The 25507-nt window shown below is 35.2% G+C and overlaps 1 protein-coding gene across 2 annotated transcripts in view; it reads right to left on the bottom strand.

Annotated features, from left to right (window-relative positions):
• Positions 1–8940: 8940 nt before the first annotated feature.
• Positions 8941–25507, bottom strand: part of CASP8AP2 (caspase 8 associated protein 2) — a 52444-nt gene continuing 35877 nt past the window's right edge. The window contains exons 7-11 of one of the 2 annotated variants that reach the window (XM_044674179.1): positions 16764–18940; positions 12713–15800; positions 11230–11329; positions 10824–10876; positions 8941–9510 (exon numbers count right to left, since the gene is read on the bottom strand). In XM_044674179.1, coding sequence (XP_044530114.1) covers positions 9507–9510; positions 10824–10876; positions 11230–11329; positions 12713–15800; positions 16764–18940 — 5422 coding nt within the window. In that variant the 3' untranslated portion in view covers positions 8941–9506. Of the gene's footprint in view, positions 9511–10819; positions 10877–11229; positions 11330–12712; positions 15801–16763; positions 18941–25507 lie in introns of those variants that run through there. The other variant, XM_044674180.1, reaches the window with a different exon arrangement.

Here is a 25507-nt window from a genome sequence, read left to right as displayed (position 1 = left end):
AGGAAGGAAGGAAGGAAGGAAGGAAGGAAGGAAGGAAGGAAGGAAGGAAGGAAGGAAGGAAGGAAGGAAGGAAGGAATGGAGGGAGGGAGGAAGGAAGGAAGGAAGAAAAGAAGGGTTTTAGGGTATGAATGAGGGTGATGAGGCAGCAGTCATTAGGAAGTAAGAATGATGTCCAAAAGATCATCAATAAAATATTTTTTTAAACAGCAAATGAAATGAGGCCTCAGTGTGTGAGGAAGATTTTAACATATTGTGGCATATGAGTATTACTGAACCCTACGAAGCAATAAATGTGGAGAATTCAGGGAAATGGGAAGATTTGTATGAACTGACACAGAATGAAAAAAGTAGAGCCAAGAGAACACCTCATACATAACTATAAAATCTAAATAAAAACAACTTGAGGAAGCAACTAAACTCGAAAAAAATGCATGGACCAGAACTCAGATGACCATAGACATTAAGTGCATCAGCTGCTGTATTGGTCCCTGTTGTCTGTCTTCTTTGTTACAAGTGAAGATTCTAGGGATTAGGGGTGGAAGGATATATAGGAAAATAATGGAAATATAAAAAACATAAAGCCATTCACTTTTTTTAAAAAAATGGACTAGTTGAAATAAGTCCTACACTAAACTGCTTTTTAAAAAATCTCTCCTTACTCTTAAATATAATTACTTAATAATTGTTTAATCAATAGTTTGATATTATTTAACCAATTAAGCATTAATTTTGATCATGTGTCACTTGTTCCAAAATTGTGCTAATTTCTATTCCTTATCCCCACTCTTCCAAAGAATCTCTACACATATTCTTTCATTCTTTCTTTTTTTAATATTTCACTCAATTACATGTAAAAACAATTTTAACATTTTTTTTTAAGTTTTGAGTTCCAAATTTTATCCCTCCTTTCCCCCTCCTTTCTCCTGCTCCCTTTCTTCTTTCCCCCATCCCCACTCCAAGACAGTAAGCAATCTGGTATAGATTTTACATAAGCAATCATGTAAAATGTTACTCCATATTAGTCATTTTGTGGGAGAAATCTCAAACAGAAAAAAAGAGGAAATAGAAACTGAAACAAAGTATGTTTCAGTCTGCATTCAGACTGTCAGTTCTTTCTCAAAGGGTAGATGGCATTTTTCATCATTTCATTCTACTTTCTGAGCATTTAAAATAATATTTCATTTTTCCAAGGTACATGTCCCCACTTCCTTCTAAGTGAAGTACTCTACTTGCCAGCTACTTACCTTATGGGACAAGAAGCCCCTTTCAGGCTCTTAAGACATCATAGTTTGATTATGTCTGCTGCAGGTCAATGTTTGGCCTTATAAGTCCTCTTTAGAATGGGTAGCCTTGAGTTTGGAAGAATAAAGTCGTCAAGACAATAAAGGAAGGAACCAGCAGTGATTCTAAGAACCTGGCTAGCAGGAATATTGCCTGCCCAGTGCCAGCACAAAAGCAGTCTGACCAGATGGTCATAGGGCCCCCAGCCAGAATAGTCATATTTATTTTGCCAATTGAAGTCTAACCCAGACACCCCCCAAGGCTTTGCATGTCCTTTGTTGACTTCAACTGTCCTGTTTCTTTATGTTGTTTCTTTATGGACAAAGGGCTGAGGCCACTGATGGCCAATCCTAATTGGACAATTATATTTACTGAAACAAATGAAGAACTTCTCTTTCTATTGGTGTGATAGAGATGCTGATTTAGGTTCTGTGGCTTTTCTTATGGTCCATTAGTTTCCACAGAAATCAATGCCTGGAGATCAATGGGTCATGTCCGATTTCATAGGCAGCTGCATTGTGCTAATTGTACATCTGTTCAGTTGAGACTTGCTGAGGATGAGCCAATATCTATAAAACTGGGTCAAAAAGAACTTGAGTGACACTCTCACCTGAGGGGTTCTCTGTCATCATTTCTTAGATTTTGAAATAAGATGTACATTGATGAGAAAGACATCAATGTGATGGTGACTAGACAGTTCTAGAGATAATCTGCAGGACCATCTTTGCAAGAAACACAGTTAAGAAAACCTACTAGTAGAAACTCTGATGGCTTTCTCTCTTCAATGGAGTAATCATAGAAATAACTCTCATCATTATGTAGTATTTTAAGTCTAATATCCTGGTGCTGTGGGTGACCCTATGGCACGTGTGCCAGAGGGGCTGCTCCCCTCCTCCTCTCCATGCACGCCTGAGGACATTTCTCCCATCACCCCTCCTCCCCCAGCAGCTCACTGGGAGGAGGGTGTCTGGGGTAAGACAGGGGCATCATAGGCAGCATGAGGGTGCAGTTTGGGCACTTGGTCTCTAAAAGGTTCACCATCACTGCCCTTTGCCTCCCTTCGACTCCCATAGGTCAAGATACTCTGTGAGTCTATATGCCAAAAACTGCAACTCATGAGGCCTTAGTAATCAGTTTATTTTCCAGAATCACCCAGAGGTCATGATTAAGACATAGCACTTTCCATGACAACCGGCACATTAAGTAGGCATTTAATGTTTATTGATTAAATCAACAAATTAGCTCAAAGTAAAAGCAGAACAGCATAGTACAAAAGAAGTAGTTATAAAACATCTTCCCTGTACACTTGCCCATAAATATACCCAACACCAGTAGGAAGAACTGACATGCCTATTAGTCATTAAATACAGAGGCTTCCACTAAAAGAACAAGTGTAGGTCACAGGGGAAGGAAGAAGTAAGAGAAAGGACAATCCACACCTACAAATCTGTAAGCCTGGGAGCCATTAATGTTCTTGCACTCCTCTGGCTGGTCTTCCACTTATGAGTATCCAACAGAGGAGGCAAGTAGGTGGCTCAATATATTGAGCCAGGCCTAAAGACAGATGGTTCTGGGTTCAAATGTGACCTCAGACTGTGTGACCCTGGGCAAGTCACCTAACCCCCACTGCCTACCCCTTACCACTCTTCTACCTTGGAACCAATACACAATATTGATTCAAAGATTAATAAGGGGACAGCTGCTGCTATTTCTCCAGTCACTTCTAACTTAGCTGAAATGGTACAGGGGAAAGAGCAGACTTTGGAGTAGGAGGAGCCAGAAGTAGTAGGACAAAATGGGAAATGATTGATTGGGGTTCCTTGGACTGACGTTTGAATCCTGGCTCTGCCCCTTACTACCTATGTGATGATGGTCAAGAATTTACCCTCTAGAGGCTATGCAAAATGAGGAAAATGTTGCATTAGGTGACCACAAGCTCTCTTCCACCTATAAATTTCTGATCCTATGACTAAGGTTCAATTCCAAAATCTAGTTGTTTACTAACATGTGAGATGCTAAGCAAGTACTTTTATCTCCCTGGGGCTGTTTCCTCATCTGTAAAATGAGGAGGTTGGACTAGATGTCCTGAGGTCCCTTCCAGCTCTACATCCATGATTCTACAATCTTATAAAATCTTTGGAGGCTGTGCCCTCTAAATAGGATGCTATGCATGGGGGAAATGCATGGAGAATCTTCTTTCTCTAGAAAATCTAGTGCCTGGAATTCTAGAACTCTTGAACTTAGACAACTCTCAAACAGGAGTGCCATCCCAGAAATTTCCCTTTTCTGCTAGAAGGCCAAGTTCTAGGATAATGCACTGAAGAATTCAAAATTCATTCCCTCCTTCCCAACTCTTTCCTTGAATTCCCCTTTCAGGCTACATACAAGTGCATAATTCCTATAGTCATGTGCTTCTACTGCAAGACACCCCTGTCAAGTGTGGAGGGAGAGAAATTTCCTCCCCAACCTCCAAACTCCTGCACTCTGGGAGACTCAAAAGAAAAACAAGCTCTTCTCGGCTCTTGACCAGGGTCAGTTTTCCCATTTTTAAACCCTTAGCCTCTCGTTTGCCAAGGTAAATGAATGGACAATGACTAAGGACTGAGAGCAATGCATGCCTATAAATTGATATTCTGCCAACTCCTCGGCATAGATTTCTGACTCATATGCAGATGGAGCTCAAAAACTGAAAGGACAATCTGTAATTTCAAGTAGATTGGGAAACTTTAGTGATTAGTGGAGAGGCACCTCAGATCCAAGGAGTCCCGAGTTCAATTCCTGCCTCTGACACATACTTGCCATGTGGCCCTTAGCACATCACTTATCCTTTTAATGGCCTATAGTTCCCTGAAACCATTAATCCTACTTAAAAGATAATGCAATTCTTATCATCACCATTTTATAGATTTGGAAATGGAAGCCTAGTACTGAGGTCTCACAGTAGCTAATGAGATAGCTGGGATTAAAAACTAAATTTACCTATAACAGGATCAAATGCATTTATGATTCTCTTCATTATCACCCTCCTAGTTAGTAAATGGAGCTAGCGAGAGAGAACAGCATAATGGATTGGAATCAGGAAGATGAAATATTTCAAATTCTTCTGATACTTCCTAGCTCTGTGAACATGGAAATATTGCTCAATCTTCTGACACCATTTCTTCAACTATAAAATGGAGATGATTATACCTGTTTGGTCTACCATTCAGGGTTATTATGAGGCTAGAGTGATGAATTTGAGTCCCAAAGGTCTGGATTCAAATTCTGCCTCTGATACATATTGAAATATTGATCTCTCTTTCCTTCTTACAATATAAATAACTAGCATTTCTAATAGTTAAGTTTATTGCTACCTATGTGGCTGTGGTAAATCTCTCTGAACCTGTTTCTTCATTTGTGAAGGATTTGGACTAGAAAGATCTGTTCCAGATTCTGTTAGATCATCTTATGTGCTTTACAAATTTCAAAATACTATATATCAGTCAAATAAGATACCTAAAGCAGTTTGTAGATTTTAAAATGTCTTCTAAGTGCTAAGTTCGAAACTTGTAAGGAAATAAAACTTTTCATAAGAAAAAAATGAGTCCTAGGAGAACCTGTGACAAGTGGTATGGCAGAGCCCCTACATCCCTTAAAGGTGGGACCTAGCCTGTCTGGCAGACATTGCCCTCATCATTCAATTTCAGAGTCTGATTCAAGTCCAAGTCCCTCCATAAGAAAACCAAGGATAATTCCAACCACCATGAGAAAATACCATAGTCTGAGAGACAGATGCAGAGGGGATAAACCTCAAAGAGGATAGTGACCCCAAGTCCAGGTAAAGCCTGACATAAGAAAATGCCCTTGCCTAAGGGAATGCAAGAGTATCTAGAGGACATGAAATAAAGATTTAGAATGGAAAAACTAGTAAGAAAATAATGCCAGTTGACTAGAAAACAGGGAGAAATAACCTTATTGGTTATTACAAAAATTAACAAGAAAAAATTCTGCATTCCATATTTTAGGACATTACAAATGAAAACTACCCAAAACTTTAGAGCCAAGGTGAAAAATAAAAATCCTCCAGTCACCTCCAAAATGAAAACTCCCAGAGATGGCCAAAATCCAAAGCCTGCAGATACAAGAAAAAATACTCCAAAACAATCATTGAAGGAGTTTGAATGCCACAGGGCTAAAAAAAAGATTTTTAGAAATTTAGTAGCTACCTCTAATAAGGAGATCAGAATATAGTATTCTGAAAGGCAAGCAGCAAAGGTTTACAATGAAGGGTAAAACAAAGTATAATCCTAAAGGGGAAAAATTGGGCCTTTACTGGAATAAAACATTGCCAAAAATTCCTGATGAAAAAGATAAGGAGTAAGTAGATATATGGAAATGTAAATATGGGTACTAAGAGAAACAAAGAAAGATACCCACATTCATATAACTGAAAAGGAATGTGTGCATATGAAATGTTTACATGTTAATAGGGAGATAAACTAAAGTTTTCTAAAAATCTTATTATTTTTAAGTATAAAAGAGAAAAGTCAAAATGACAGTCTGAGTAGTTTCATTTTTATAGTCTTAAAAACGACAAAAACAGGAAGAAAAAACCATACTGGGGAGTAATACAAGAGGGAAAGGAAGGAAAATGGTATTGCATGACAGAGATACATATGTTGAAGTTTAAAGTCATGGAGGGGAGTAAGGGAAAGGGGTATCTCATGAACCTCACATTACTCTGAATTAAAGTAATACTGAATACTTATGTTGTATGCACACACAAACAAATATGTTTAACCGAAAGGGAAAATACATGTAAGGAGCCAGGAACAAGGGGGAAGAATATTAAAGATGTAATCACAATCAAATGCTGGAGAAACATGAAAGGAAGATTTAAAAGAAAGAAAGAAATAGTAAATACTCAAGACCAGCAGGAGATAAAGGAAAGATAAGAGCTATTAACAGAGAAGAAACAGACTTCAATTTATGAGATCCTACATGTGAAGTCAAATTCCCTCTTTTCTTCCTCCTTATTTATAAAGGAGGGCAAAAGAAAAGAAAACTTAGAAGAGGACAAGATAGAAGGAAATACAAAATTAACAGTAATAACTGAATGAACCCATAAAATGGAAGAGAACGGTAGAATTTGCTTAGAAAACAGTCTAACAATAGGTAGTTTATTTTGTTTTTTAAACCCTTACCTTCCATCTGTGTATTGGTTACAAGGTAGAAGAGCGGTAAGGGCTAGGCAATGGGGGTTAAGTGACTTGCCCAAGGTCACACAGTGTAAAAGTGAAATTTGGGAGATGCCATCTAAAGGTATATATATATTTTCTATGGACATGTGGAAATTATCAAACTACATTTCCCGTGGTCCAACAGGTTTCCGTTTCCGGTTCTTTGGGCGTGGGGACGCCTACGTCTCCACACTGAACAGTTTAAATCTCCGGGGTTAGGAGGGAGTGGTCTCTTGGCCAGCAGACTCGGGAGGAGACAGGAGACAATAATGGCGTGGGCGGCAGTTTTGAATTCTTACAAGCGCGTGGTCTAATAACTTTATCTATCAGCATGGCTTTAATTAAAATACTAATTTATATTATTATTTCAGTCATAATTATTTTTCATATTTATAACAGCTAGGAAGTATCTGAGGCCAAGTATGAACCCAGGACTTCCTGTTTCTGGGCCTGGCTCTCAACCCACTGAGCCACCCAGCTGCTCCCTAGCATATGTAGTTTAAAAGAAATATCCTAGGGGGCAGCTGGGTAGCTCAGTGGATTGAGAGTCAGGCCTAGAGACAGGAGGTCCTAGGTTCAAATCCGACCTCAGACACTTCCCAGCTGTGTGACCCTGGGCAAGTCACTTGACCCCCATTGCCCACCCTTACCACTCTTCCACCAAGGAGCCAATACACAGAAGTTAAGGGTTTAAAATAAAAAAAAAAGAAATAAAAGAAATATCCTTGAAATATGATTCACACAAAGTTAAAATAAGAGGCAGAAGGAAAATCTACAAAGGGAGCTTTAATAAAAAAAGAAGTCATGATTTCAGATAATGCTATCCTAAATTTAGAAAAAAGATAAAAACAGGCATGCAGGGATGATACATTATGCTAAAGGGAATCAGATAAACCAATATCAATACTTAATATAGTGTCTCAAATGTCTGTTACAGTCTAAAACTATACTAAGATATTTTGGAACACTGTATATATGCACATGATAACAACCTTTAAATATTTAAAGTAAGTTTCTGGTGATTGCTGAATGGGAACAGAAAAGATTTACATACTTCAAAGTTGTATATGGACTCTAAAAAAATTATTGGAGCATAAAGACTAAAACAAAAAATATGGAAAAACTAATATTAAATATTTCATTTACTAGTCATAATGTAATAAAAATCACACTCACTAGTCTTTAAGGAATTTTTTAAATTTTTTAAACCCTTACCTTCCAACTTAGAATTAATATTGTATATCGGTTCTAAGGCAGAAGAGTGGTAAGAGGGGGTAGATAGGTGACTCAGTTGACTGAGAGAGCCAGGCCCAGAGATGAGAGGTCCTGAATTCAAATCTGCCCTCAGACACTTTCTAGCTTTATGACCCCGAGAAAGTCACTTAACTCCCATTGCCTAGCCCTTAATACTCTTTTGCCTTAGAATCAATATGCAGTATTGGTTCTAAGACAGAAGGTAAGGGTTTAAAAAATAAAATAAAAAGAGCAATGAGGGCTAGGCAATGGGAGTTAAGTGATTTGCCCAGGGTCATATAGTTAAGAAGAATCTAAGGGCAGATTTGAACTCAGGAAGTCCCATCTCTGGGCCAGGCTCTCCCTCCTCTGAGACACCTAGCTTCTCCATAAGGAATTTTTTAAACAATTGAGGACTACTTAATAAAATTCTAAAGAACTGATAGACCAAATAAATTATAGGCACAATGAAGACAATATATAAAAAACAACAAAGCTAAAGCAGTTTTGGGGGGAAACTTTTGATCTCTAAACACTTTCATCAAAAGAAAAAGGAGCAAATCAATGAAGTTAAGCATGCAATTAAAAAAAAAGAAATCAAAAATCAAGAAATCAAAACACAAAACTAAAGTGGTATATGATTATGATGGAATATTATTATGTTATAAGAAATGATAAGGGCAGGGGGCTATTAGTGAACTATTTGCATAACTATGAATTTGTCTAGTTATTCTGGAAAGCAATTTGGAACTATAACCTCTGACCCAAGTATAGTACTGAAAGGTCTATTTTCCAAAGAAACCAGAGGAAAATATGCATTTTCTGTATGTACAAAAATACTTCTTTTTTGAAGTAGCCCAAAATCAGAAACTAACAGAGTATCCTCCTATTGGGAATGGCTAAAAATTGTGGCACAAAAATATAACGGAATGTTATTATGTTATCAGAACATTTTGTGTAAAAGCTATTCAAAATGTATAAAAAAACTATGTATAATTAAGCCCATTCTAAAAAAAATCAATAATAAAAACTGAAACAACTTTCCAGGTTTTTATTTTGTCACATTACTGTTACAGTAATCAAACTTAAATTATACAAAAAAAATTTGTACAGTTAAAAATCTTTGGCTAAGCAAAGCCATATATGTATATATATATATGTATATATATACAAACACAAGCACACACACATGCACTCACACACACACTCACAAAACAAGGATTTTTAAACATTCATACATGTATTTATACATATTTACAAACACATTTTAAAGTGTTTTTACAATTTACCAAAGTAAGAGGCGACATAAGTAGAAGCAGGAAAAAAATTATATGAAAACTATAAACATATTAAGTTAAAAACCAAACCCCATGAAACTGGGGGTGGTAGGCTAGAGTTATGGGTGTGTTGTTATTTTGAAAAATCAAAGGCAAGTTTTTTATACAAAGTGATGCTGCTTAAATTTTTATACAGAAAGACATAGGCATCTTAACATGTTAGAAAATAACTATGCCACAAAAACAGGTAAATTGTTCTGCTACAACCATGAAAAAAAACAGACTAATTTACATCAAGTTTATTTGCCAATGAAGTAACTTAAAAAAAAAAATCAAACTGAATCAGTCAATGAGTGAAAAAAAATGCCCCAGAGGAATTAAAGCCTACATTTTTTTAAAGTTCAAAGACTTATCAGTAGATTTATTTAAAATGTGAGGATTTTGAACTTCCATGTGGTATAAAATATCAATTGTGACTCCAAGGAATTCAGCAAATTATCTGCAAAGTAAGGAAGAAGCAAAATATTATCACTCTATCTTTCTGATACTCAAATTTCTTAGATTCAAATTTCTCTTGAAAAAGCCCTGTTTAGACAGATAATGGCATTAAATATAGGGCTTATCTAAAAGGTACAATTTTATAACTTTTTTTTTTAACTCTGGTTATAATATTATGGCACTTCAGAAAATAATACAGGCTAGTCTAAACTTGTACTCATGCAAAAAGAATAAAGCAGCCCAACCACAATAATAAATATTAGCTCAAATAAATATTAGTCCCAAAATAATGGTACAATCATAGTCAAATTAAGTCTAATATATAAAATCAGTTTAAAATATATACTAGAATTTCTATACAATAGACATCAATTCTAGAATAAAATAGTTTAATAAACATTATTATCTATTTACAACTAAACGGAATGTGTACTTTTGGATAGCAACTAACTAATAATGGAACCTCAAAGGTCAAGAAAGATTTTTAAAACAATTTTTTGGTCCAGACCTGTCATTTTACTGGTGATCCTCAGAGAGAAAACCTGTCCTAATGCAGATATCCATCTCTTTTGTTATTTATGGTCTTTGAAATTTTCTGGGATATTGTGAATCACATAGCTAGTACTTAGAACCATGTCTTCCTGGCTCTCTTTATGCACTACTGCAGGTTACTTCTCAATACATCAGAATAAATCTGGAGAAATCTTGACAACTTTGTGCCAGATACAACCACAACAACTTTTAATAGCTCTTTAGAAAATGCTCCAAAATCTGTATTCAACATAATAATATATTTCTTAACTATGTTAGTTGTTCTGTTTAACCTTTCACAAACTTTTATTTTCAAGACCAGGAGTATCAAACTAAAATAGAAATAGGGGCCACTGATTCATAACATAAGGATCTTGCAGTATGCATAGTGACTTAAGTTTTAAAATTCTTAATTATCTATGTCTTATTATATTTTTATTTATTTTGTTAAATATTTCCCAATTACATTTTTATTTTTACTTTTTTAAAACCCTTACCTTCCATCTTAGAATTAATGCCACGTATTGGTTCTAAGGCAGAAGAACAGTAAGGGGTAGGCAATGGGGGTTAAGTGACTTGCCCAGGATCACACAGCTAGAAAGTATCTGAGGCCAAATTTGAATCCAGGACCTCCTATCTCTAGGCCTGGCTCTCAACTCACTGAGCTACCCCCTGGAAGTAGTTTTTAAGCTACTTTTGGGAATTCATTTAGCAAACCAGTGACTGAACAGAGAAGATGCTGAAAAACTCAGTCTGAAGATTATATCAAGAAATATGAACTACCTGCATTTTGACTTTTCAAAGAGCTTCATTAATTGCTGGAATCTTTCTGAAACCTGAAAAAATTTTTAAAAAGCATTTTAATGCCCAAGATTTCAGTAACAATTACAATTTTTATTAAAATTTCATTGGATGTCATCATTAATTTGACATTTGACATGTAAGCATAAATTTCCTCATTTGTAAAATGAAAATAAAACTACGGGCTCCATTATTTCCAGAGTATTTTGAAGATCAGAGAAGATCTTGTATATGGTAGTATTTTGTGAAACAATAGAAGGTGGTAGAAGAATTATTAGTAATAAGGTCCAATGATAGGTACATCTAAGTCTTATAATTAGTAAATGTGAACTTGTGCATTCACAGCCACAAAATTAGTAACATACAGTAAGAACAAAGTTTGAGATACCTGATTCGGGCTTTTATTCAACTTGGTAGCTAAGAAAGTAAAAGTTTTTGCTGATGGTCCTCTTTTTTGACACTCCAACAGAATTTCCCTATCATTATCTCTGAGGAAAAAAAAAAGGTTATTTAGCTTATATGCCACATAAGAGCAATCCTACCAATCTAGGTTCTAGGAATATCTTAGTATTCACTTTACAGAAGTTCTAATTTCCCCAAATAATGAAAAACTAAAATATGTACAACCACACAAAGGAATTCATACTCTGGCAGCAGCGATTTAGCTAGCTGTATGACTATGGGCAAGTAATTTAACCTTTCATCTTCATTTTCCCCATCTGTAAAATGAAGATAGCATCTACCTTATGAGGTTGTTGTGAGAATCAATATATAAAGCACTCTGTGAACCTGTACTAAATAAATGTTAGCTAATAGTATTTTTACATTGTAAAAAAAATTGCCTTCTTTTTAAATTTCATAATTGAAACAAATATGAGAGTTTATAAATGAGTAGTATTTGGAGATCCAACATTAGCTAAAACAATTGAAATTGCACCTATATTTGAATAATTGTTAGTGATAAATTCTAGCAGTTTTTTTTGTTGTTCAATTGTGTTTGACTCTGTGACTCTGCGTGGGGTTTTTTGGCCAAGACAATGGAGTACATTGCCATTTCCTTCTCCATCTTTACAGATGGGAAACTGAGGTAAACAGTTAAGTGACCTGCCCAGGGTCACACAGCTAGTAAGTGTCTGAGGGTGGACTTGAGTTTACATCTTCCTGATTCCAAGTTAAGCACTCTTTCTACTGCGCTATCTAGCTGACTTTCCAGAAGTTTTGTCCCCTAAAATAAATAACCTGACAATAACAGACAGTGGTATAAACTTACTATTACTCTGCCTTTAGGTATAGTACTAACTTCTTTGTAAGTCTATTCCTCACCTGTATGGAGAGGAAAGTATAATAGCATGGTTTCCCTTACCCAACTATGTTAGTTATACAATAAAAAATTCCCAGCCTCTGAAATATTTTTTAAAAAATTCTTGTTACACATTATACACAGTAACTTAAATATTGTGAGAAATCAAATGTGATAGACTTTGCTACTAAAAGCAATACAATGATCCAGGACAATTCTGAGCTCATGAAAAAGAATACTATCTATCCACTTCCAGAGAAAGGACTGTTGGAGTAGAAATGCAAAAGAAAACATATGATTTATCACTTGTTTATTTGGGTATATGATCTGAGGTTTGGGTTCTATGAGATTATTCACTTACAAAAATGAATAATATAGACATATGTTTTGAGTGATAATACATGTATAAGCCAGTGGAATTGTTTATGAATTCCAGGAAGGGGAAGGGAAGAAGGATACAACATGAACCATATAACTTTGGAAAACTTTATGTATAAATTTGTTATTGAAATAAAAGATAAAATTTTTAAAAATTTAAAAATACATGTTACAATATCATAGAGTACCTTACCTTGTCCATGAGATTACAACTTCTCCCTTTTTTTTAATAACATTCTTTGCTGAAAGGCTTGTAGGAGAAGGAAAGGTTGATGATGAGGCATCTTGATTTTCTGAAGTTGCTTTTTTTTTATTCAATGTCTTCTGGTGAGCTGCCTCACTCTCTTCAGAACTTTCAATATTCTTCCTTTCTCCATTGGATGATTCAGTTTCGGTCCTTTGTTTTTTTTTAGTGGAATAATTTAGATCAGAAAAGTTCTTTCGTTTTTTCTGCAAGTTCACTGAAACTCCATTACAGTCTAAACTATCACAATTGAATGTAGATTCTAACATAATGATATCTTTATTTACTATACTCTCCCTGGGAGGATCTACTGTCATATCAATACATGTGCTCTCAGCAACACATACCAAAGGCTCATTGGTTAGATGTTCCTTCTCACTTTTACCATTATGTTCTTCTAAACTTGTCACAGGCAAAACAGACTCACTATCATTTACTTTACTATCATTTGAAGTTTCTTCTGTCAAATCAATGAATATATTTTTAGAAACAGGCTTTAGAGGTTCATCTATAATACTATTGTTACCCAATCTGTCTGCTGGACATTCTAACTGATCAGTATTTAAAATAGAGTCTGCTTCAAATTTCTCAAAGTTTTCCATTTCAATGGAAGAAGATTTTGTTAAGTCTATGTATGAGCACTCAATATTACATTCTTCATGCTGTGGAACTTCCACAATTGTAGGAAATTCTTTGATATTTTCAGGAACTTTTGGTTCCCACATTTGATTCAATTCTAAACATTCACCTATAATTTCACTTTTATGATCTATTTTATCTGATGGGTCTTTAAGTAACTCATATATATCAGGAGCTTGTGTTTGTACAATAGAACTCTGTTCCTCATTAGTCAAACTATCAGCATTTACATTTCTCTTGGAATTTCCTGATTCTTCCACAGATGGAATTGTGGACTTTTGACAAGAGATACCTTCTTCTACAGTTCCATTAGTTTCTTTTTCCCCTTCTAAGAAAGACACTCCAGACTGTTCATTTGCTTTACTTTGGTCAGGACTTGATGAGGAAGATGGCACTGCATGTCGAATTTTAACAATGAAATGATCGTTGGATTTCTCCATTATGACAGCTTGCATTGGTAAGTTAGGATGATACTGAAAGCCAGGAGCAACAGGCCTGCTTGTCCATGACGATGAACAGCTTGATCTACTGCTTGAATTATCAGACTCCAAAGCTAAATGGATATCTTGTTCTGTGGCATCTTCTTCCTCAAGTAGTGCATCTTCGCTAAAATGGGCACTAATAACTTCTTCAGGAGTTGAACTAGATGACGTTTCAGGCTTTAGAAAACTAAGATGACCATCTGACTTCAGAGGTGAAGGGACAGTTAGAGAAACAGCTAAATCTTCGAGAAGAATCGAAGAAATGCAGGACTTACTCTTTTCAGAATTGCATGCATTCTCTTTACTCAAAGCTACACAAGTAGAAACCTCAAACATACAACTTTCATCTAGCACATCAGGATGAACTGGCAACTGAAGTCTGGATGAAAGAGATGGAGTCTTTTCAAATGATGAGGATGACCAATTAAGATCAACAATTGTTTTAAGACTTGGAGAAGATACTCCTGAAACTTCTTCAATATGACAAGTTGGGATAAGTTCACTTTTCTGACTCTCTGAAGGATGTTTTTCTGGTGTCTTCAATTCCCATTGACACTTTTCAATACAGGTAACACTCTGATCCAAAAGATCAGAACCTTGCAATAAACTTTTGAATATTTCACCCATCTGGGCATCACTCACTAAATTAAAAGTCAGGCTAGATGCCTGCTGCTCTGTAAGAATTTCAAAACTATGTTCTACTTTCTTATGTACATTTTTGGCTGTCTCTGTGCCTTCTATTGTATTTTCAGTAACACTTGTGGAAATTAGGGAATTCTGAAATTCGTTTTGTTCTATAGGTGATACTTTGGATGGAGAATCCTTTGTATTGTCTATCAAGGTATTTAAACATTTTTCAGGACTTGGCTTCATTGGATTAAGTTTGGAGATTTTTTGATCTTGGTAATGTTTTTTTTCAGGTTTCTGACATCCCAACATTGCTCTATGGTTGACTGACTGCTCTGTCTTTTGGGATTTGACTTTTAAAGATCCTTGATTAGAATGGTCTACATTCTCTCTCTGATTAATTGAGCATTTTGATTTATCTTTATTTACTATGTCAAGCTTTCCTTCATCACTGTCACTTCCCAAACTTATAGAATCACAGAACTTTACTAAAATCTTCTTCAGTTTTGAAAACAAATAGTCAAGTTGTTCTTCTACAAACTTCCACAACTTCTTTTTCATATCTGGCAACTGCTGTTCAAATAAACGATTAACAATGCCATTCTTTTTAACCTGCCTAAGCTTAGATTCTATAATATCACAGAGACTCTGTTGTAAAGTATCCACTGACTTAGAGATTTTAGACAAATTCAAGTACTTGATCAGTGATGTAAAATTCAAAATTGCAGATTCAATGATCCGTTGAAATTGCTGTAGTGAAAACTTTATCTTAAACTTCATATAATTTTTCCTAACATGTTTTCTTATAACTTTTAGCATTTGCATAACTTCTTGAACAGAAGATGGTTCAACAATAATCTGAACTATCTTTTCCAGGCAAGAAGTACTCACTGTTTTTGCTTTTTCTGTCTTTGAAAACTTAGTAGAATCATTTGCTATTTTATCCTTTTTGTTCTTGATTTGATGAACCTTGACAGAAACTTTATTTGCAGTGCCTTCATCCAAATGTGCAGTGCTAGTTTTTCTGATTTGGGGACTATTATTTGTGCTCTGGACTTCAGTAGAAGTTCTTGATTTGGCGTTTTTATTATTTTCAAAATTTCTTTGTGGTTTAGATCTTTCACTGTCACTTACAATTTCTCCTTCTTCAAGTTCATCAGAAGACAAATCTGTATGGGGGTTGACTTCTGAACATTTATCAGGTTTGCAAACTGGCTTCTGATTTTCTTTGTTGAGTTCATTTGATACATTTTTAGAGGGAGTGTCAACCATATTTGCTGGAACCAAATCTATAAAAAAGAAAAGTTTGCAAAATGTTTTAATATCAGTAGCCTAAATGCAATTTTAAAAATTAAGAAATATTCAGTTATTTTCCAACAGTTTTTTAAAATCAAGATTTATCTATTTAGAACATTTCACTGGTCTTCAGAAGCATAAAAATATGCTATTCGCTTCCTCTAAGTGCTAGTAGAATATGTTTTCACACAAGTGCACAATATTAAATTAATGAAGTAATTCCATGCTTATATAGATACTCTTTATTATTTGTAGGTCCATTATCTACAACTTGAATTACCTCTAGTTCATATTGCTTTTAATACCTTGGTGACATCATTTATACTTTATACCTACTTAACTCCCCTGATTGCTTGCTCTGTGTGCTCTTATTTTATATGTGGTCTATTTTTCCTAAATGGGAACTTAAAAGAAAAGAAATAAGAAGTTCCCCCTCCCAGTTCATATACCAAGAAAGATTTTGTAAAATTAACACACTTAATTATTACACAAAGAGTCAAAGAACCAAAAAAAGAGGAGAAAAGGGGTTAGGAGAGATGAAAGTAAAGAAATGAGGGCAGGAAAGCAATAAGAAGGAGAAAAGCAGGACTGTCTGTTTTGTTTAGATTTGTGAACTGGTGAAGTAAAGTCAAATCCTATCACCTTTGTCACAAGCTATGTGGCAGTAGGCAATACAATTAGGATTAAAGGATTATAGATTTAGAGTTGGAAGAGACCTTAGAAGCTTTCTAATGTAATCCCATTGCTTTACAGCAAAGGAAAATGAGGATCATAGAAGTTAAGTGACTTGCACAAGAGGTACATAGCCAGTATGTCTCAGAGGCAGCACTTTAATTCAGTTCTTCCTGGCTCTGAGGTCATCTCTCTTCCTACTTGGCCATGATATAAAATATCAATTCCTAATGCTTATGTAGTTTGTATTTTAAAAAATACAGCAAAACCAAATGAACAATTACCTTTATGGTTGGTTTTTAACATTGGAACTTTCGCAGGGCTTTCCATTCTTAGAATTTTAGCTGCAGGACGAATTGGACTATTCAGTGGACTAATGACTTTTGGAATAGGTCTCATGTGATTGAGATCAATGCTCATAACAGAATTTTCATCATCATGGTACTCTGAATTTATTTCTCCAACTTCTATTCTACTGTCCATTATATCCATTTGAAGATAAGGTTCTAAATTTGGCTTGGGTAAGCATGGCTCCACACTACCAGCATTATTCCCAACAAGAGGCATGGCTTCTTCAACAGGTGACTCAGATTTGGAGTCACCATTCTTTGATATGACTGTTGGCACAATGGAATGTTTTCCAGGAGGAAGCTTTAGACTGTTCTCACTAGCATCAGTCACCTTCACTGAAGGATCTGACACAATACTATTAATATTTTCAGGAACACCAGAGGAGTCTAGTTCATCATTGCTAACATTCTCCAATTCCAAGCCAAAGTTACAAGGAACAACTACATCCATTAAAACAGGAGCTGAATTGCCATTAATTGTTTCTAGCATTTCCACTCGTGATTGAAGTAGGGATTCTTTACTAGAAATAGGCAAGTCACAAAGCACATTGTCCCCAACAGATTTTACTAAAGAATCATTTGCATTCTTTAATTTGTTTTCAGAAATTACTTTGGATTTGGAACCTGTTGTTATAACATTTTGTTCTAGTAACCATGACTTGGTTTCCTCTTTATGATCAGTATTCACAGACACTGGTTTCACTGGTTTTGGCTGTAATGAAGTTTCAGAAGCATGTGTGTCATTGGATTTAGGGGTATTATTTTTTTTAATCTGATCTTCCTGGCACAGAAACTGTTTTTTAGCAGGAGAAAGAGTTAAATTTAATTTTTCCATAAAACTTAATTTTAGATTACTTTTTGTTTCACTCTGGCCATTTTCAACTTTCTTAAGTTCTTTCCTATCTTTTCCTTCAGAAGTTTCTTCAACCTTTGGGACTTCATTTTTGTCATTTTGTTCATTTCTTCTTTTAGAATCAACAACAGTTTTCTTAATTTCTTTTTCAGTCTTTTGTAAATGCTCTGTGGACATTCTTTTTTCACATCGGGTGTATCTGTTTTCATGGCTTTCTTTCTCTCTTTTCCTTTTATCTTCGGTTCTGTGTCTTTCTGTTTTTGAATATGTATGGTATTTCGTATCATCTTCCTTGGAGTCAAAGTATTTGTGTCCCCTACTGCTTGAAATAGAAGATGGAGACCTTCGGTCTTGAAATCCGTAATCATTTGTATTTCTGTCTCTTTTAAAATCTGGTTCCCTTCCTCTTCTATCCTCTATATGGGGTTTAACTGATTTATGAAAACTTCTTGCCGTTTCGTTCCATGAATGGGGAGGGGGTACTCTTTCAAATCTTCTCCACTGTTCATGATCCTTTACTATCAATTTGGATTTTGGATCAACTTTTCGATCATCTTTGTCATATGATCTAGGTTCTTTTCTATTTATATTTTGTGACCTTTCACTTTGCCTTTCTAGTCTTTCATCATTCTGAGACTCTACTCGAGTGTGTGATCTTCTTTTAGGGGACTCTTTTTCCCAGGAAGAGTTAATCCAGTCACTTCTATAATCAGAATCTGGGCTGCTTTTCAACTTTGAATTCTTATTTTCTGGCTTTGGCTCAGCTTTACCACATTTATCACGAGGACCTTGTGACCTTCGATCAACATCTGCATTTCTCTTTTCTCCATTTCCACTGCTACTGTGAAATAAGCCTTTTCTTATTCTATCAGTTCCTCTGTTATATTGTTCACAGTTTTTTGATTCTTTTCTTCCTCTTCTACCATCATCATCTAAATTATCCTCTGTGACCTGATTATGCTGATTTGACCAAATGGCACCATTGTAACGTTTTTCAACAGATGAAGGCAAATGTGAAGTGCTTCTTTTTTCACAGTGTGATTTCACTTCCTTTTCTTGGTTTGGTGATAAAGTGCTATGATGTACATCTTTGGAAGAGTCATTTTTCACTCTATGATCTGTCTTAGGACTATCATCTAACCGTGGAGATCTGAACTTGAGATCTTTTGTTTTTGATGTATCTGAGGACCTTGAATTTGATGATCCTGAAGAGTTGATTCTTGAATGATTATTTCGAAAATGTGGAAATTCTGAAAGTCTGTTTAGAAAATATAGGAGAAGAGAAAAATTACTTGTAATTACAATAACATTCTATTTCATAGAAATTAATAGCTGTTACTGAACAATGGATTTTTGGCTCTTAGGGATAACTTTCTGATCCCTGAATTGTCAAACTATTTTCCTTTGGTTAAAAGAACAATGTATTACAACAGTTAACTCTATGTACCAGTTTTCAAATGATGTAGCTCCATCTTTCCCCTCAACTTTCCTTCCTTCCCTCTTTCTTTCCTTCCAATTTGCTATAAAAATTCTTGGTCTCAATCTTTCCCCTATAATACATAGTTCTCTTCCTCCTCTCCAGAATTACTATGCTTTCAAACTCTTCTATCCTTCCATTTTGCACATAAAAACCTTAGTTTAACTTCTGCATCTTTAAGTAAGTACTTTTCTTGCACCAATATTCACCTCTGCTCCCAGCTCCAAGTAAAAGAACAAAGATTATGGAACTCTGTTGGTTATTAGTAACATTCATTCAAAAACCATATGTTAAGTACATATTATATTCAAAAACAATACTGGGACCTGGGATATAATTAAGATAAGATCACTACCCTATTGGAGCTCACAATCTAGAAGGGTGATTATCATACATATAAAAATATGTAGAAAACTTAAATTATGCAACCAAACAAAATACAATAACATTATGAGTGCTACATGAAGTTAGAGGAAGAAAAGATCATTACACTATAATAACAGATATAGAGCTAAGTACCACAAAGGTACTTATAAGACAACCACAATAATGTAAGTGAAAAAAAAAAACACTGAAAAGAACTTAGATTATTGCAGTAACCAGCTAATTACAGAGGACCTGACTATGAAACAGGTCTTCCAGGTCTCAGCAGAGTGGTAGTATAGGTGCAGAATGAAGCATGTTTTTGCAACATGGCCAGTAAGTGATTTGTTGCAAGGAGAAATTCTACTGGACCTGTATGTTAGGGTTAGAGGGTGTTAGGGAGGGTAGGAAATGGATTACTGGGAAATGAAAAAGAATAAAAGAATATCAACAAAACATTTAAACTGGGAAGTGAACTTGTAGTTTCACAGATATGGAGAACTCTGAGAAAAAGAAACTCCCTATATCAATGAAGCTTATTAACTCTGCAATTGCTCAGAGCACTAAGAGGTGAAGTTACTTGCCTGGCTTTATAGAGAAAGTACATATCAGGAGGGATATGGGCCCAGGTCTTCCTGGGTCTGAGGCCAGCTCTCTATTCATTATGTCACACTGTCTCTGAACACATTTAAAAATGGGTTAAAACAAGGGAAAAGCAGAAAAGATCATTAATGATGGGCTAGAATGGGGGACACACCAGAAAACGATTCCTGAAGAAGATAAAATTTGGTCTAAACTTTGAAATGAAAGACTTCCAAAGGTGGAGTAGTATTGTGAGGGGATTCCAGATGCTGGGAACTACACATAGAAAGTTAAGAGTATTATAAAGCAGAAAAGCACTAGAGATGTGTGAGTAATAGTGAATATAGTTCAATTTATCTTGAACTCAGAACTTGTGGATAGTAGTATAAACTAAGAACAGAAAAGTAAGAAGGTTGCTGAGGGCTCTGAAAGACAGGTTTAGTATGGAGTCTATTCAAATGGTAAGGAGTGAAGTTATCAGATCCCTTTTTTGCCTGAATTCTTACCCATTCTCAATTCAAATGCAACCCCTTCATAAAGTTTCCTTGATACCCCTTGTCAAAAAGAATCTTCTCATTCAGACTTCACAATGTACTTTCTACTATACCACTCTAAAGCATTTTATGTATTCTGGTTACCTGTATTGAGGTCATTTTCTTACTAGATCATACATTCCATTCCATGCAAACAAGTGATCTAAATTTTGTACCTTCCTCACCACCTAACTCAGTGCTTTGCAAAACACTAAGGTACTTAGTAAATATATGTTGAATATAAATGAAATTAAAAACAAATTAGGTTGTCATATGAAAGATGAATCAAAGGAAAAAAGAAGTAGACCTCATAGAAGGTAACTGTGTAGTAGTCCAGACAAATGATAGAGAGGATGATAGCAGAGAAAAGAAAAGAAAGATTAGTTATAAGCAGTGATTCCCAAAATGGGTGCTATCGCCCCCTGGTGGTTGCTGCAGCAATCCAGGAAGGCAGTGATGGCCACAAGTGCATTTATCTTTCCTATTAATTGATATTAACATTTTTTAAAAATTAATTTCCAGGGGTTAAGTAATATTTTTTCTGGAAAGGGGGCAGTAGGCCAAAAAAGTTTGGGAACCACTGGTTATAAGAAATACTGTGGAGGGAGAGCAATATGACTTTGTAAATGACTAGATGTGAGAGGAGAGAAAAGATTCAATGGCCATAGGTTTAAAGAGCTACGAAGGACTTGGAAGCCATCTATTCCAATGCCCACCCAAATCATGAATTCCATCTACAACATCCTAGACAAGCAATCATAGAGATATTGTCTGATGACTTCCAGCATTAGAGAACTCATTATACCTTTAAAAAATCATATATCAGCACAATAAACATCAAGGTGGATGGTTGCAAGTAGTTAAAAAGGCAGAATGGAACAATGAAAAGAACACTGACTCTGGAATCAGAGGATGTGAGTGCACATCCCACTTCAGATGACAACTACCCATGTGACTTCTGGCAAGTCACTACCCTCATGCTTTTAATTCACTCACCTATAAAATAAGGTAGTTAAATTAGATAGCCTCTAAAGTCTCTTATGATCCTATAATTCTATGATCCTAAGTAGAAACAAATACCACTGAAAGAATGAGAATTTGGAAGAGTTATTATCTATTTAAACATGTTGAATGTGAGTTGCTGCCAAGAAATAATGGAGATATCCAGGAGACATTCAGAATTCTAAGAATGGAGTTCAGGAAGGTCAAGAGGAGAAATCTGTAAGTTGTTCATCTAGAAATGAAAGGAGCAGAAGAAAGTGCAAAAGGAAAAAGTGTAGAAGAGCTACAAGTGAAACACAAAAAGAATAAAGAGGCAGAGCAATTAAGAATAAGTTAGGGGGGCACCTGGGTAGCTCAGTGGATTGAGAGTCAGGCCTAGAGACAGGAGGTCATAGGTTCAAATCCGGCCTCAGACACTTCCCAGTGGTGTGACCCTGGGCAAGTCACTTGACCCCCATTGCCCACCCTTACCACTCTTCCACCTAGGAACCAATACACAGAAGTTAAGGGTTTAAAAAAAATTTTTTTAAAGGAAAAAGAATAAGTTAGCATGGGGGACAGCTGTGTGGTTCAGTGGATTGAGAGCCAGACCTAGAGACAGGAGGTGCTAGGTTCAAATCTGGTCTCAAACACTTCCTAGCTGTGTGACCCTGGGCAAGTCACTTGAATCCCATTGCCTAGCCCTTACCACTCTTCTGCCTTGGAGCCAATACATAGTATTGACCCAAGGTTTTAATTGGAAAAAAAAAAGAATTAGTTAGCATGGAAAACAAGGGGAAAAAATTTAAAAGGTTGGAGTAAAGAGTATTGAGGACTACAGAGATGTCAAAAATGACTAATACTGGGAAAGGTCAATCAATGAGTACACAAATTAGGTTACTGGCAATCCAATGAGGAGCAGTTTTAAGAGATATGTATAGATGGAACCCAGATTACAAGGTGATGAAAAAAGAGCTAAGAAAGTTGAAGTGGGTGTAAATAACTTTTCCCAGAAATTTAGACAAGAAGAGAATAAGAATCAGGGTAACTATGCAAATTAGAAAGGTCAAAGGATGTTTCTTAGGATTAGGAATATATAATTTGTGTCTATAGGTAAAAGAGATGATGATAGAGAGATTAAAAATTCTGGATGTAGAGGAAAAGACTGCTAAACCAAACAATATCTTAAAAGAAGGCAAGAGAAATGGGATGAAGGGTTAATTAAGATAGAGTATTTTAAAACTGCCCATTATCCTGAAACTGAAAGGAATGGGCAATAAGCCTGAGAAGTGTTGTAGAATGACAGAAGGGGACAATGGGGACACTAATCCAAAGACTGTCTTCTCAGAGAGAACAGAAGAAAAAGAATGAAGCCAACTGTACAAAATAAGAACACTATACATACTGAGTTGTTTTACAGTTTATGACACTGGGCTTATAACATTAAGGTCTCAAAACACTGTCAACACTCTATAACAAAACAGAAAATTTTCAGATTTAAGAATATAAATGCCAAAATGTTCCTTAAAAAATATATATATATTTATGCATTTTTCTTAGCTCTATATTTAAAACCCCAGCCTATAAGGACTTCAAACTCAGGAACAAAAACAAAAAAATACATAAGAAAATATACTGTAGACTTAAAAATAAAAAGGAATGGTTAAACAAACAATGGCATAATGAATGTAAAATAAATGGCATATATTTCACAGTAATAGATGAAGATTTCAGAGAAACACAGTAAGATTTAGATGAAATGACAAAAGAATATACATTACCACAATATCATAAATAATAAAAGATTACTAAAAGAAAGCCTAACTCTTAGTAAATTAAAAGTCAATAATGGCCTTGGAGAGCAAATAATGAAACATGCCACTCTTCTCTTGGTAGGAAGGCAGGGGTCAATGAGGGCAGGATATATATACCATGCACTGTCAGACACCTGAGTGATGTTTTTCTTACCCATTTTTCTTTTTTCTTTTGTAAGGGAAGATACAATTTGAAGTAGAGTGAGAATCACAGAAATGACTATGATGAAAAAACAAAAAGTAACAATAAGGTGGGTTTTTTGAGTAAAGGATTAAATTGTGCCCTGAGGGAATCCGCAGATTTGCATTGTTCAAACTTTATCCTAAAGAGATCATGAAAAAGAAAAGGAGTGTCTAACAAAAATTCACAGCTACTTCAATTATAGTAGCAAAAAGTTAGAAATAATATTTATGTCTAATAATTGAAGATATCCATGACATTAGTGCAATGAAATATTTCACCATAAAAAGATAAAGATTAAAATAAAATAACAGGTGCAAGTAGCAAAACCAGATAATCCCATTAAAAAACTAATATGTGTATATGCCTATAACAAAAAAGAAAAGAAAATCAAAGACAGACCTTAGAAAGAGATAACAGAAGCAAAAGAAATGTCATTTTGGAAGATAACAAAGTTTTGATATGAGTTTGTGGTCCATTTCTACTACATTCAAATGTTATAGTATAGTATATTGTGGGGTTTTTTTTGTAGTCTTTATTTTGTAAGTTCATCTGATTAACTTAGTTAATGGTTAAGTTCAAAATAAAACAATTTTTTAAAAAAAGAAATACAATCTGAAAATCTGGAAGTGTTCTACAAGCTACATGATGGGGCAGAGAAACCTAAGACATAGAGACCAGTAAGGAAACTACTACTGTTGTCGGTGCTATTGCTAATAGCATGAAAGTGTTATTACTGTCTAGCTGATAGTGTTGGGAAAATGATTCCCAAACCAAATAGAAATGATAACTAAATTATTCATTGCTTTAAACTTACCCATTCCATTGAACCTCTCTATTAAGATAAGTAATAAGAACAAAGAATCACCAATCTTGTCTAAGGACAGACTTCCATAATACCTTTGCTAGCTTCAATAATATCTTTAGGAAAATGTGGTCTTATTAGTAGTGAGCATTTTATCTTAGAAACAATTAAAGACAAGAAAGACCCTTGAAGCATTAACATAAACAGAAGGGAGCCAACTCCTAGTAGGCACCAGCAATCTAGGGAGAGTTGAGATAACTGGAGCACTAATAAGTAAGTATAGTTAAAACTACTAACAGAAACGCGGATAAATTTTGTGTTAAGTCTATTACATGAGACAAACAACACAAAGATAGGATATTTGAATGACAGGGGACGGGTGGTACCTATGATACCTGCAAATGTCACAGGGATTGGAGGGGAGAGGAATGAGTCTTTCTGAATATAAAGTACTATAAGTAAATAATAACAATACTACCAATACTAATTTATTTATTCAGTGCCACATCAATCAAACTAGCAAAGATCAAAATCAAACAAACTTTAGAAAGCAAGGGAAAAAGAAAATTAATCTGGAGAAATAAACAGTCAAGATTCTTAAGGGAAATAATGAAAGAGATCAAGCAATATTAGATTTCAAACTAAGTCACAAAGAAGTAATCATCTAAGCAACGTAACATTGGTTTAAAAAATAGGAAAGTCTAGCAAATAAACATAAAAACAAACATAATAGCCTCGGGGGCAATTGGGTGGCTCAGTGGACTGAGAGCCAGGCCTAGAAAAAAGTTCAAATCTGACCTCAGACACTTCCTAGCTGTGTGACCCTAGTTAAGTGACTTAACCCTACTGCCCAGCCCTTACCAATCTTCTGCTTCAAACCAATACACAGTATTGATTCTAAGACAGAAAGTAAGGGTTTTAAAGCAAACAAAAAAAACATAGTAGCCTAGATTTCAGTAAACACAAAGACCCCAACTTCTGTGCAAGGATTCACTGTTTGATGAAAAACGCTGGAAAAACTGAAAAACAGTCTGATAGAAATAAGTTTTAGACCAACAATGCTTTGCACATGATAGACAATAAATGTAT

This window comes from Gracilinanus agilis, chromosome 4, assembly GCF_016433145.1.
Source record: "Gracilinanus agilis isolate LMUSP501 chromosome 4, AgileGrace, whole genome shotgun sequence".
NCBI lineage: Eukaryota > Metazoa > Chordata > Mammalia > Didelphimorphia > Didelphidae > Gracilinanus > Gracilinanus agilis.
This window is presented reverse-complemented; position numbering and strand designations above follow the sequence as displayed.